The sequence below is a fragment of the Babylonia areolata genome, chromosome 4 (assembly GCF_041734735.1).
Source record: "Babylonia areolata isolate BAREFJ2019XMU chromosome 4, ASM4173473v1, whole genome shotgun sequence".
NCBI lineage: Eukaryota > Metazoa > Mollusca > Gastropoda > Neogastropoda > Buccinidae > Babylonia > Babylonia areolata.
This window is the reverse complement of record NC_134879.1, coordinates 45,100,221-45,112,580: the sequence shown is the minus strand read 5'-3', so window position 1 is coordinate 45,112,580 and position 12,360 is coordinate 45,100,221. Positions and strand designations below refer to the sequence as shown.

Sequence of the window (12,360 nt, the reverse complement as noted above, 5' to 3'; positions counted from 1 at the left end):
TCTTTTTTTTTTTTGTCACAACAGATTTCTCTGTGTGACGTTTGGGCTGCTCTCCCCAGAGAGCCACCCATTGAGAGCGCCACCCATTTTTTAAATATTTTTTTCCTGCCTGCTATTTTATTTGTTTTCCTATCGAAGTGGATTTTTCTACATAATTTTGCCAGGGACAACGCTTTTGTTGCCGTGAGTTAATTTACGTGTGCTAAGTGCGTGCTGCACACGGGACCTTGCCTTATCTTCTCATCAGAATGACTAATGATCGGGCCCTTCCTCACTGTTCCAGACACCAGACACAATGGATGTGAATTCACTGCTCTATGGTTGAGAAGGCTAAGAGATCTTTAACCTTTTTTTTCTCATTGCTGTGAATAGAATTCTAGTTTGTCTTCACCTGTTCATGCAGAGAGCTGATAGTCTTCTATCTGTGTCTGTGTGGTGTGTGTAAGTGTGTGTGTGTTTGTGAGGTGTGTGTGTGTATTTTTGTGAGGTGTGTGTGTATGTATGTATGTGTGTGTGCGTGTATGTGTGTGTGTTTGTGAGGTGTGTGTATGTATGTGTATATGTGTGTGTGTTTGTGAGGTGTGTGTGTGTGTATGCGTGTCTGTGTGCACACGCACTTGTGTGTGTGTGTGTGTGTATTTGTGTGTGCCCGCGCATACGCATTTATGTATGTGTGTGTGTGTGTCCACAGGCTTTGCGGACGCTTTGCTGAACCCCATCGCCTACATTTCCCAGCTGGACAAGCATGCCCAGCAGCTGGAGGTTCTCACTGAGGACTTTGAGGCTGAGGCTGAGGTGAGTGAAGTCATCATGTGGATGCACTGTGTGCTGTGTGTGATAGATCTGCCCCTGTTGCTATTTCTACAGAGATTCTGCTTTGTCAGTTCAGAAACATGTTCCTTGGTGTATGTTTTTACCCCCACCATCTGCCTTTCTTTGTCTCTGTCTCTGTCTGTCTCTCTGTCTCTGTGTCTCGCCCCTTGTTCATATGGGGCTGTGACCTCTGCCTGACTTCTTCAGTCTGTTTCTCTTTTGTCTCAAAGAATTATGTTTTCATTTTTGCTGTAAAGATTGATTGTTTCTTAGATTGTGTAGATTGAAGCAGAAATATGAGGTCTTGAAAGCTTGATTTTCAGGTTTTGTAAATCAAGAGGCTGTGTGTGTGTTTTAATTTGAATGTTTTGATTCATGCATGACCTTTGTCTTTTGTGTGTTCTGCCCCCCTCCTCCCCTTCCCCCACCTTTTTTTTTTTTTTTACTACAGGTTTTGTTTATCTGTTTATTCAGTTAGTTAATTGATTTTATGATAAACTTGTGTTTTGAGTCAGTTCCAAGATAAAAGTTTATTTGATTGTTTGCATTTGTTTTCCCTCAGTGCTCATTTGTCTTGTACCACAATGTACTTTGATAGATGCATATATACAATTTGTACTTTGATAAATACATGTATACAGTTTGTGTGTGCTGTTTTGAAGTTGTCATTTTTCTTTTATCTCTCTCCTTTTTGTTGTTGTTAACATCATGTTGAAAATCCCTGTTCCAGTCAGGTAATTTTTTGTGTGTTTACTTGAATTTCCATTACGGTTTGTTTTTTTTTTGTGTGTTTTTTTTTCTTTGGCTTTCATTTTTAAAATGCACAATGAATCATTTTGTTGCTGATTGCCAGATTTATTCCCACCACCATTTGCCTTCTAGATCTTTTTTCTGCTTTTGTTTACAAAATCACATTTGAATGTTTCATTTTTAATTGAATCTTCTAGTAGATTTCAGGTGTCTTTTTTTCCCCCTGTTTAATTCAGTGTATTTGGTGTTTTGTTTAATGCGTGTACACTGTTTGATCAGCTTCCTCCAGTGGAGGTGGAGGAGGAGGTGGATGTAAGTGGGGACTGAGAACATCTTGTTGTAAACCTCATCATGATGTGTGTGTGTGCCTGTAAATATTGTGTGAACATTGATCTTGTAGATGCTTATATGTGTATATTGTATGTTATGTTTTGAAGCCTTTTCTGTTGTTATTGTTTTTGTTAACATTGAATGTTTGATCATTTTCACTCTCTTTTGTCCTCTCATACCCCCTCTCTCTCTCTCTTCCTCTATCAATGTATCTAAGCTCTCTTTGTTTTATATTAGAAGGTGTCCATTTTAAGATAGTTGATCAAACACATTATGTAACAGAAAATGTTATTACCACAGAGGGCTGGGGGTTGGGGGTTGTAAGTTGACATTCTGATAAAACACTGGGTACAGGCATACCATGGTCATGATTTGGATAAGGTTCTGAGGGTGTCCAGGATCAAGTGTCATAAATAAGGGATGGGTTAACTCTCTCCATACGAATGGCGAAAGAGACGACGTTAACAGCGTTTCAGCCCAATTACCATCATCAAAATATTGCAAGCGGAACACTCTTATACTGAAGAGGTGAATGTTGACCAAGAATACCACAGTTCTGACGACGGAAGCTAAAGGTTGGGTCATTCAGACACCCACTGGACATCCGAGGGGTCTGTGTAGAGGAGAAGAGAGGACTGGCCATACTGAGTGAGTTAAAGAACCTATTTCATATGGGAAAGAGAATGGAAAAGCTGTGAAATCAATGATAGCTGGGATCTAATGCACCATGGATGGTCTTCCCTTGCCCAGCCCTCTGCCCCTCATGGCAGCATCTGTCAGCCCTCTGATGCAGTTCTGAATTGGGGTAATACATAAAGTGTGCCATAATCATCATTCTAGGTTATCATAGTGAGGTAGAACTTCATTTTTGTACCCCTCTGTTGTCTTTGATGGATTCATTTAGCCTAGTTTTGTTTTTTTTGCTTGGTTATTTGTGGGAAAAGAGTAGGAGGTTGGAGGAGGGGGGTGAGAGGGAGGGAGAGAATCACATACATTGTGGTCAGTTGTTAAATCATTTAGATGCATAGCACGTGACAGTATTTTTTGTTGTTGTTTTTTTCATTTGAACTCTGCACCCTGCATCTTTAGAGGTCCACTTCCATCTGTTCACCCTGTTTCAGTCATAAAATAGAGTGGAATTAGGTTACAGCTTTCACATCTTTATCAAAAAATGTTCACATTGACCACTGTTTTATTGACAGTTCAGTGCTGTTCTGATTGAAACAAGTTTGATTATTCCAAATACAAACACAGAGAAAACCTCCAAGTCACATGCTGCTTGGCTGTCTTAGAGCAAAGCTGAGTGTCCACAGTGAACCAGGCAAAGCTTGCTGAAATCAAATTGATTAATTCAACAGAAAATGGACATTTGAGCTTTACAATTTTAAGCCTTCATGATAACAGTGATGTAGATCATGTCAGTGTGTTGCCTCAGTTGTTTTGAAAGTGTGGTCACGTTTTGCCTTATGCTTGTGTTTTGTTTTATTTTTGTTTTATTTTTATTTTTTTGGTAAATATGCATTTGCATGATTGTTGTGCATGCTTGTTTGAAAGCTTCGACAGAAATTCATTATTGACACTAAGCATGTTTGGCAACAGCTTTTGAGGTGCATTTTTGAAGTGTTTTATGATTTTAGCAAATTCATATTCTTTGAATCAGAAGAGTTTAAAGGCAAGATCGAATCTTGAGCAGTTTTCACTTTGTAAGTGTAGGTAAACATTTTATCTCTTGTTTATGAAATACAAATTATCATCAGAGTTATAAGAATCAAGCGTGAATAAGAAGTTGTAAAAACAGTAATTCATTAAATGTGAATGTTTCAAAATATTGAATCTGTAACAAAGAAGAAATGTAATTTTATGAGACTGAACCTATACATGGTATTCATACAATCATAACACATGTTTTATGAGACTGAAATATATAAATATTCATACTCACTCACAAAAAGAGATAAGTTTCTGAGAATGAGTTTTATGGCTTTTTATGTTGAGAGTGTATATGTTTGCACATGAATACATGTGTTTGTAGGTGTTTTTTTGTGTGTGTGAGCATTTCCCAACATTTCATTTCAATTTGAGTTTGTGTAATCTTGTAATGTTTCTTTGTAGTTGACATGACAGTTAGTATAGAGTAAACTTTACCTATAAAAAGTGACTGAAATTCTTAATCATAACAGGTTTTGAATGTGTGTTGTGTGTGCGTCTAGGTGTGTGTGTGTGTGGGGGGGGGGGGGGGGGGGGTGTGCATGCACACATGTGTGAGAGAGAGGTGTGGGAGAGAATGTGTGGTTTAAAGAATGTATATATGGTATGAATGTCAAAATGAAATGTGTAATGTATACAGCATAAAAATGGTTGTGATGTTATCTTATTATGTTGAATAAAACCATTCAGAGCATGAGTATGGAAAAACAAGAGACAGAATGTACTTTTTGGATGATATGTCAGTTTGCTTTTTCCACCACTCTGTTATTTCATACATCAGTCATTCAACACAAGTGTAGAAATTATACTCTCTTCATGTCTGATATTGTGTAGCTACCTCAGAATGTAACTGAAATGTTTCAATGGGAGAAAAAATGATAATTGGTATTGTTTCATCTTCATGAGCATAGAATCCTGCATTCATGCTGACAGAAGTGATTATATGATTATAAGGGTGGAATATCCAACATGAAAAAGATCTTTGATTGTTTGACCTTTGTAAACTTTTGAAATCAGTCATCCACCTTGATAGCAATAGGAAGATTGACTTTGCAGCATGAAAAAAGATAAGTCATTAGCTGACCTACATAAACGTTTATAATTGTATCTTCATCTCCATCATCGTTTTTGTTGTTGTTGTTGTTGCTATTTTTGTTGTTATTATTATTATCATTAGTAGTAGTAGTATCATCATTATTATTATCACCATCATCATCATTACTATTATTATTACCATCATTTTAAAGTATAGTTACTTTTATCATCATCATAATTAATATTATCACTATCATCATCATTACTATTATTATTGCTATCATTTTATGCATTATTACTTTTTTCATCATCATCATTATTATTATCACTATCATCATTGTTTTAAGTATTATTACTTTTATCATCATCATTATTATTATTACTATCATTACCATTATTGTTCCGGTCATTTTAAGTATTAGTACTTTTATTACCTTAATCATTTTCACTATCATTATAATCATTGCCATCATTATAACTGACGATCCCAAGGAGAAGAAGAATATCATTACCATCATTAAGACTGTGATGATCAGAAGGAGAGGAAAAAGTATATCATTACCATCATTATGACTGTGATGATCAGGAGAAGAAGAAGGATATCATTACCATCATTATGACTGTGTTAATCAGGAGAAGAAGGATATCATTACCATCATTATGACTGTGATGATCAGGAGAAGAAGAAGGATATTATTACCATCATTATGACTGTGATGATCAGGAGAAGAAGGATATCATTACCATTATTATGACTGTGATGATCAGGAGAAGAAGGATATTATTACCATCATTATGACTGTGATGATCAGGAGAAGAAGAAGGATATCATTACCATCACTATGACCGTGATGATCAGAAGGAGAGGAAGAAGGATATCATTACCATCACTATGACTGTGACGATCAGAAGAAGAAGGATATAATTACCATCATTATGACTGTGACGATCAGGAGAAGAAGAAGGATATTATTACCATCATTATGACTATGTTAATCAGGAGAAGAAGGATATCATTACCATCATTATGACTGTGACGATCAGAAGAAGAAGGATATTATTACCATCATTATGACTGTGACGATCAGGAGAAGAAGAAGGATATTATTACCATCATTATGACTGTGTTAATCAGGAGAAGAAGGGTATCATTACCATTATTATGACTGTGATGATCAGGAGAAGAAGAAGGATATTATTACCATCATTATGACTGTGATGATCAGGAGAAGAAGGATATCATTACCATTATTATGACTGTGATGATCAGGAGAAGAAGAAGGATATTATTACCATCATTATGACTGTGTTGATCAGGAAAAGAAGGATATCATTACCATTATTATAACTGTGATGATCAGAAGGTGAGGAAGAAGGATATCATTACCATCATTATGACTGTGACGATCAGGAGGAGAAGAAGGATGAGGCCGGGGACAGCCTGCCCAACACAGCCATCAAGGACATGGGGGAGAAGATGCAGAAGCGGCAGAACTCGGTGATCTCGCGGGGCAGCGGCTCAGTGGTGGACATGAGCCCCACGGTGGAGAACAAGGCGCTGCCAGTGCGCGCCTCCATCAAGCGGGCCGGCTCCTCCCACCAGGTGGGGCTGACCAAGCAGGACAGCGTCCACTCTGTCAACAGCCAGGGCAGCTCCGGCTCAGGTCAGAAAATCCTTCAGTTCATTCAGTTACTTTTTTTTGTGGGGGGAGGAATCAGAGGATGCATAGAAGTTCTGCAAATGAGCAGGATTTCGTTCAGTTACTTACTCAAGGATATGTCACAGCGTTTGAGACAAATCCATACATACGTTACACTGCATCTGCTAAGCAGATGCCTGCCTGACCAACAGTGTAACCCAGCACGCATGGTCATGCCTTGAGAGAGAAGCCAGGTGGAATCGAAGTTTCTTTATTTAAAAAAAAAAAAGCTACTTGAGGGTACGCAGATAAAAAGAATGCAAGCGTTAGCACACCACATTGATAGAATATTAAAAGTTTCACTACATGGATGAAGTTTTAAGATATTCTTTCTTTTACACAATGTGACATTATTATACTTACATTATGTGTGGTACTTGTGATGAGTTTTGTGATGTTTTTGTGTGTGTGTGTACATAAATTTGTGTTTGGATGTTTGTACATTGTATGATAGCACAGTTGAGTATGTTTAACATCGAAAGGCGCAGTGTAAATTAAATCAGTATTATTATTTTTCTTGTGCTGTCTGGCTAGTGAAGGTTTTTTTTTTGGTTTTTTTTTTTTTTTTTTTGGTTTTTTTTTTTGCTTACTGTCAGGTGAACTAGGGGATTCTTAATGCTGAGACTTTCAGCACACGTTTAAATTTAGACTAGTTTATTATACCATCTGATTAGCTAAAGGGATTCCTAGCATATAGAATTTATCACATATTTCAATTTGTCCAAGTATTCTGCGTTTGCCTGGATGTTGTGGCAATGTAGTTTGGGGATTTCTGTACTTTGGACTTTGGCACAGTCTAGTTTTGATGTTACATAAAAGGGGTTTTTGTGAGGTTTTTTGTTTTGTTTTTCTCTTTTTTTTTTTTTTTTTTTTTTTGTTTGTTTAGTATTAAAAGACGGGTTTTGTCTTTTGCATCACCAGTTCCAGCTAAGTCCTTACAGTCATAGGCCAGACTTGTTCTCCACTAGATAAAACTACATGTATCTCCTATTAAGGACAATTTCTGTTTAAGGTGGAAAACTAAAGGGATTGTTTATATTAGTGATATCACATTTGATTACAACAAATGCACATACTCACACTCACACTCACACTCAGACACACACACACACACACACACACACACACACACATGCAGCATCATAAACTTAATCTAGTATTTGCTTTTGTTTCATTTCAATTGTTGCATGGCTGTGGTCAAGAGTGTCCATGTAGAATATTTAACTCAAACTGATTTCTTTCTTTGTGAATGTAAATGATGACATATATTCATGTTTGTGACATATATATTTGTCTAGGGAAAATGCTGAAAGTATCAGATGCAAACCTGCAGTTGTTGTTGTGTAAGTAGATCAACCACTAGATGCTACAACAAAGGAGATGCTGCTTGAAAACTTTTTATGCAACTATAAACAAAAGTTGATGGGCAGTAACAAGTGATTAATCAAGAATAAATCTGACTTCGCACTTCAGCAAAGTATGGGAGAATAAATGTGTGTTTCTTTGTGAATATTGGCTGGATAAAAGTATATTTATTTTGAATTTAGTGCACATTTCTTTCTGTCTCTTTTTTTCATATAATTTATGTTTTGTTGTTTATTGCTGATTTGAAATGCCCTCAAACAAATATTAATCAACAGTTATGTGCTGATCATTTTTAAGGAATAAAGAAAAGGTTGTGCAATTCAGACTTTGAGCTGAAGGTATAATGAAAGTTCTTGGTTGATCCTTGTCCAATCTGACCCTGATTATAATTATCATTCCTTGATAAAACATGTATGCTGTGCGCATTTATTAATGATGTACAGGGCCACTACATTTCACAGCTTATGTATCTTCTGTCTCTAGAACATTGAAGACCGTCTTAGTATTTTCTAGCTTAATGCTGCTTGATAAAACAAAATTGAAAACACTTGCTATAATCATATCAAACTACTGGTCATCTACTGTGTTTCACATACGCTTTCATGTTCTAAAATTTTGTTTTATAAGAATTATCTGTTTCTTGTTAATCTGTTTGTTGTTGTTTCTTTGTGTGTGTGTTTGTTTTTTTGTGTTCGAGTTTTTCCTGTAGAAATGCCTAGAGACAGATAACTGAAGATGGTGATTAAAATCATTGAAGCTGTGTGCTTTTGTGTGAAGAAATAATGAATGCTGCGGTGAAGGACATTAATTTATATCTATGCAAGTGCGCTTTGTGGATCACTATATCTTTTCAGCGTTATTATTGCTTTCTGCATTTCTCTGCCGCATTCTTCACTGTGTTATGTCGCTCTTCCCTTTTGCCAGACAAAGCAAAGTTTCCGCTTGCTAGTTATACTGTAGTGTGCCATCAGATATCCTGGCCATTGGCAGTTTTTCATTTAAAAGTATATTGTTTATGCAATTTACAGTTATTTGTTAGAGTTGCTGTTTATATATATATATATATATATACATGTGTGTGTGTGTGTGTGTGTGTATGGTTGTGCGCATGTGTGTGTGTGTGTCTGTGTGTGTGTGTGTAGTCAAGTCAGGATTTTATTTCATGATGGTAAATTGATTGAGCAACAATTGCATTTTTACATGAAGCCATCAATGAAAAAATAGACAATAATAAAGTGTGTGTGTGTGTGTGTGTGTATGATATATATTTTTGTGTGTACATATGTGTCTATGTCAGTGTGTGTGGCAGAGTGGATGTAACTATGTATGTATTCATGCATGTATAATTATGTATGTATTTATGATGTATGTATGAAACCACATATTGTAAGAGAGAGAGAGAGAAAGAGTACATATAATAAGTAAGTAACTGCATTTACACACATACTTATTATATGTACTGAATGTAATCAGTGTATGGCTCCATAAAAACTAGTGTGTAACTGTAAGCTATATATAGCCAAGAAGTAGTGACATTATTTCTCATAAAAACATAACAAAGAAAACATTCATGTCTTTTTCTTTCTTTCATTTTCTCTGTCTCTTTGTCTGCCTGTCTGTCTGTCTGTCTCTCTCTCTCTCTCTCTCTCTCTCTCTCTCTCTCTCTCTCTCTCTCTCTCTCTGTCTCTCTCTCTTTACATTACTGCTCATGTCATGTTTTTTACTTTGCATTTAAATGTGTGTTGTCTGCCTAAAATCTGTATCCTTTAGAAATAAAATTTTAAGTCTTAACTCTCTCTCTGTCTCTCTCTCTCTCTGTGTCTCTCATTCTCTCTGTCTTTCTCTCTTTCTCTCTCTCTCTCTCCCTTCCTCTCTCTCTCTCTCTTTCTTTCTCTTTCTCTCTCTCTCCCTCTCTTTCTCTCTCTCCCTTCCTCTCTCTCTCTTTGTCTATCTCTATGACTGCCTTCCCCTCTGCACCCCATCTCACTTTCTTTGATCAGCTTAAGATCAACTCTGTTTCAGCGTTCCCAGATTCAAACACTCCACCACTCTGTCTCTTTCTTTGGACCTTACACTTGGAATGAGCTCCTCTTTCATTCCATCATATCTGTGCACTCATCTCTTTCAAGTCTGTCCTTGAAACCTAACTTTTTTCTAAAACAGATCCCTGCCTTTCCTCCTCCATCGTCCTGGTATATCATTATTTATAGTAGATGATAATAACAATACCATCTTTATTATTAGCATTGTTCTCTCCCTGTCAGTCTGTTCTGTGCCATTTCACTGTCACCCCAACTAGCTTGTCTCATTGAATTCAAAGTGTAACGGTCCATTGACTATTGCAGGTGGAAATTTGAACCGCATGACGTCTTCAGCATATCTGGGAGAGAATGGAACTGGAACCTTTGCACAAAACTCCAAGCTGAATGGTGAAGTTTTGTTCTCTGTCTCTGTCTCTGTCTCTCTCCCTGTCCCTCTCTCTCTCTCTCTCTCTCTTTCTCTATCTTCTTACTCACTCACTGTCTCAAGCTGTCTTCTCTGTCTCCCCCTTCCACTTTCTCACTTCTCTTTTTTTCTGTGTGCATAGGCTGTTGCTATCTTTCGGCCATTTTAAGGCCAGAGAAATCACCAAATACTTTTGTCTACTTAATTTTGACTTCTGATATGATTCTGACTGATATTTCAGCCTTTTGCCTTTTTAAATTTTTGGCAGCAACGGCATCACTCCATCAGTTCGTACCTCTATTATTATACCTGCATACATTTCTCATTGTGCTTGATCATATGATAATTTGAGCATGTCCTCACATGATGGTACTGAATCAAGGTCTACGGTAATACATAGAACCATGCAGTTTGTTTGAGATTATCATCATCATCTTGTTTGGGGTGTTTTCTTGGATTTGTACAGATGCAGATATATTGACCCCAACACCTTTGGATGAGCTAAAAACCAGCAAACCCTACATGAAAGTGGTCGCAAAGAGAGACAAAGAGCTGGACAACATGCGTCGCAAATTTGACAAGGTGGGTGATTCCCCCTTTTCTTCTGGGAAGTATATGAGCTTCAGTCTGCATGATTATTGTTATGATTATTATGATAATTATTATCATCATCATCGTTGTTGTTGTTGTTTTTGTTGATAGTAGTAATAGTATCATTATCATCATTATTATTGTTATCATTATTCATTTTAATCTTCCTCTTGAAACTCCTAACCACTTTGCCATGAACAAACAAAAGCTAAACCTCTGCTGACTCTGTGTGTGTGTGTGTGTGTGAGTGAGTGCATGTGTGTGTGCGCGCGCACGCGCACATGTGTGTGTATGCCTGTGTCTGTGTGTATGTGTGTGTGTGTGTGTGTGATGAGTGTTTATGTGTATGTGTGTTTGTGTGAGAGAGAGAGAGCTTCAGTTTGCATTGTTATTATTCTTATTCTTATTGTCATGATTCAATAATCTCCCTTTTCAATCAGCAAACCTGTTTGCCATGATACCAAACAAAAACTCAGCCCTCTTCTGTGTGTGTGTGTGTGTGTGTGTGTGTGTGTGTGTGTGTGATGATTGTGAGTGTGTGTGTGTGTGTGTGTGATGAGTGCATGTGTGTGTGTGATGATGATGATTGTTTGTGTATGTGCCTCTGTGTGGTGTGTGTGTGTGTGTGTTTGTCCCCAGTCCCGGGACGTGACGGACCACCAGCAGCAGGGGCAGGTGGACAAGCTGATTGTTTCGCAGACCAAGGCCCGCATGTCCCTGGAGAAGGCCCACACCAAGACCCTCAAGAAGATGGCCAAGTGCGGCGACAACACCGAGGACAAGAAACAGGTCTTCAAGGGAGAGATGGAGACCCTGCTTCAGGCCCAGGCCCAGGAGGTAGGCATGGACATGGGTGGGTGTGGGTGTTGTGTCAGTGGGAGTTGTGTGTGTGGGTGGGAGGGTGCATGTTGTGTGTTGTGAGGTTCAGGCACTAGCAGGTCTGACACAGTTGGTGTACGTGTGTATACACCCTATCATGTATGTGTAACTCTGTGTGTGTGTGTGGTGTGTGTGTGTGTGTTTGTTGTTGGGGTTGTTGTGGGTGTGTGTGTGTGTGTGTGTTAGTCTGTGTGTGATAATGAGCATGTTGAAGGGGCTTTTTTTAACATTTTTATTCCATTAAATATGTCATCATTTTACAACAACAACAAGAACTTGAAGGATGTTTATAAAGAAAAAAGGCACACACACATTAAAAATAAAATACGATAGATAACAGACTGACAGACACGTAGACAGACAAGCAGCAAGATTGTACATGATAGGGCTGATTTCCTTAATGGCTGTGTTTTCCCCAGAACCCCAGAAGATGCATGGTGGCTTAGTTTTCATTTCGTTCATGTTCAATTGCAAAAGTGGACATTTGCATATTTGTTCATTATTTGTTTAACATTATGTTTTAAGTATTGCACATGCGATATCAGAATGTGTATTGATTAGTTTGTGTCAGGGTTTCCTGTTTTGAAACAACGTTTCTGAGTGTGCGTGTTTGTTTAGAACAGATGCCTATTACTGCATGCTGGAATGCTGTGCTTTTAGTGCTGAACCCACCATTAAGAATGGATAATGATAAAATTATTTCAGTGTTTCTTATTCTGAAATTGTGTTTCTTAATAGATTCATA

General features: G+C 37.6%; 1 protein-coding gene across 1 annotated transcript in view; it reads left to right on the top strand.

Annotated features, from left to right (window-relative positions):
• LOC143281708 (1-phosphatidylinositol 4,5-bisphosphate phosphodiesterase classes I and II-like) overlaps nt 1-12,360 on the top strand; it is a 99,819-nt gene that overhangs the window by 82,675 nt on the left and 4,784 nt on the right. Inside the window, exons 22-27 of the mRNA XM_076586970.1 lie at nt 692-795; nt 6,047-6,299; nt 7,634-7,678; nt 10,046-10,129; nt 10,612-10,727; nt 11,376-11,573. Coding sequence (XP_076443085.1) covers nt 692-795; nt 6,047-6,299; nt 7,634-7,678; nt 10,046-10,129; nt 10,612-10,727; nt 11,376-11,573 — 800 coding nt within the window. The remainder of the gene's footprint in view (nt 1-691; nt 796-6,046; nt 6,300-7,633; nt 7,679-10,045; nt 10,130-10,611; nt 10,728-11,375; nt 11,574-12,360) is intronic.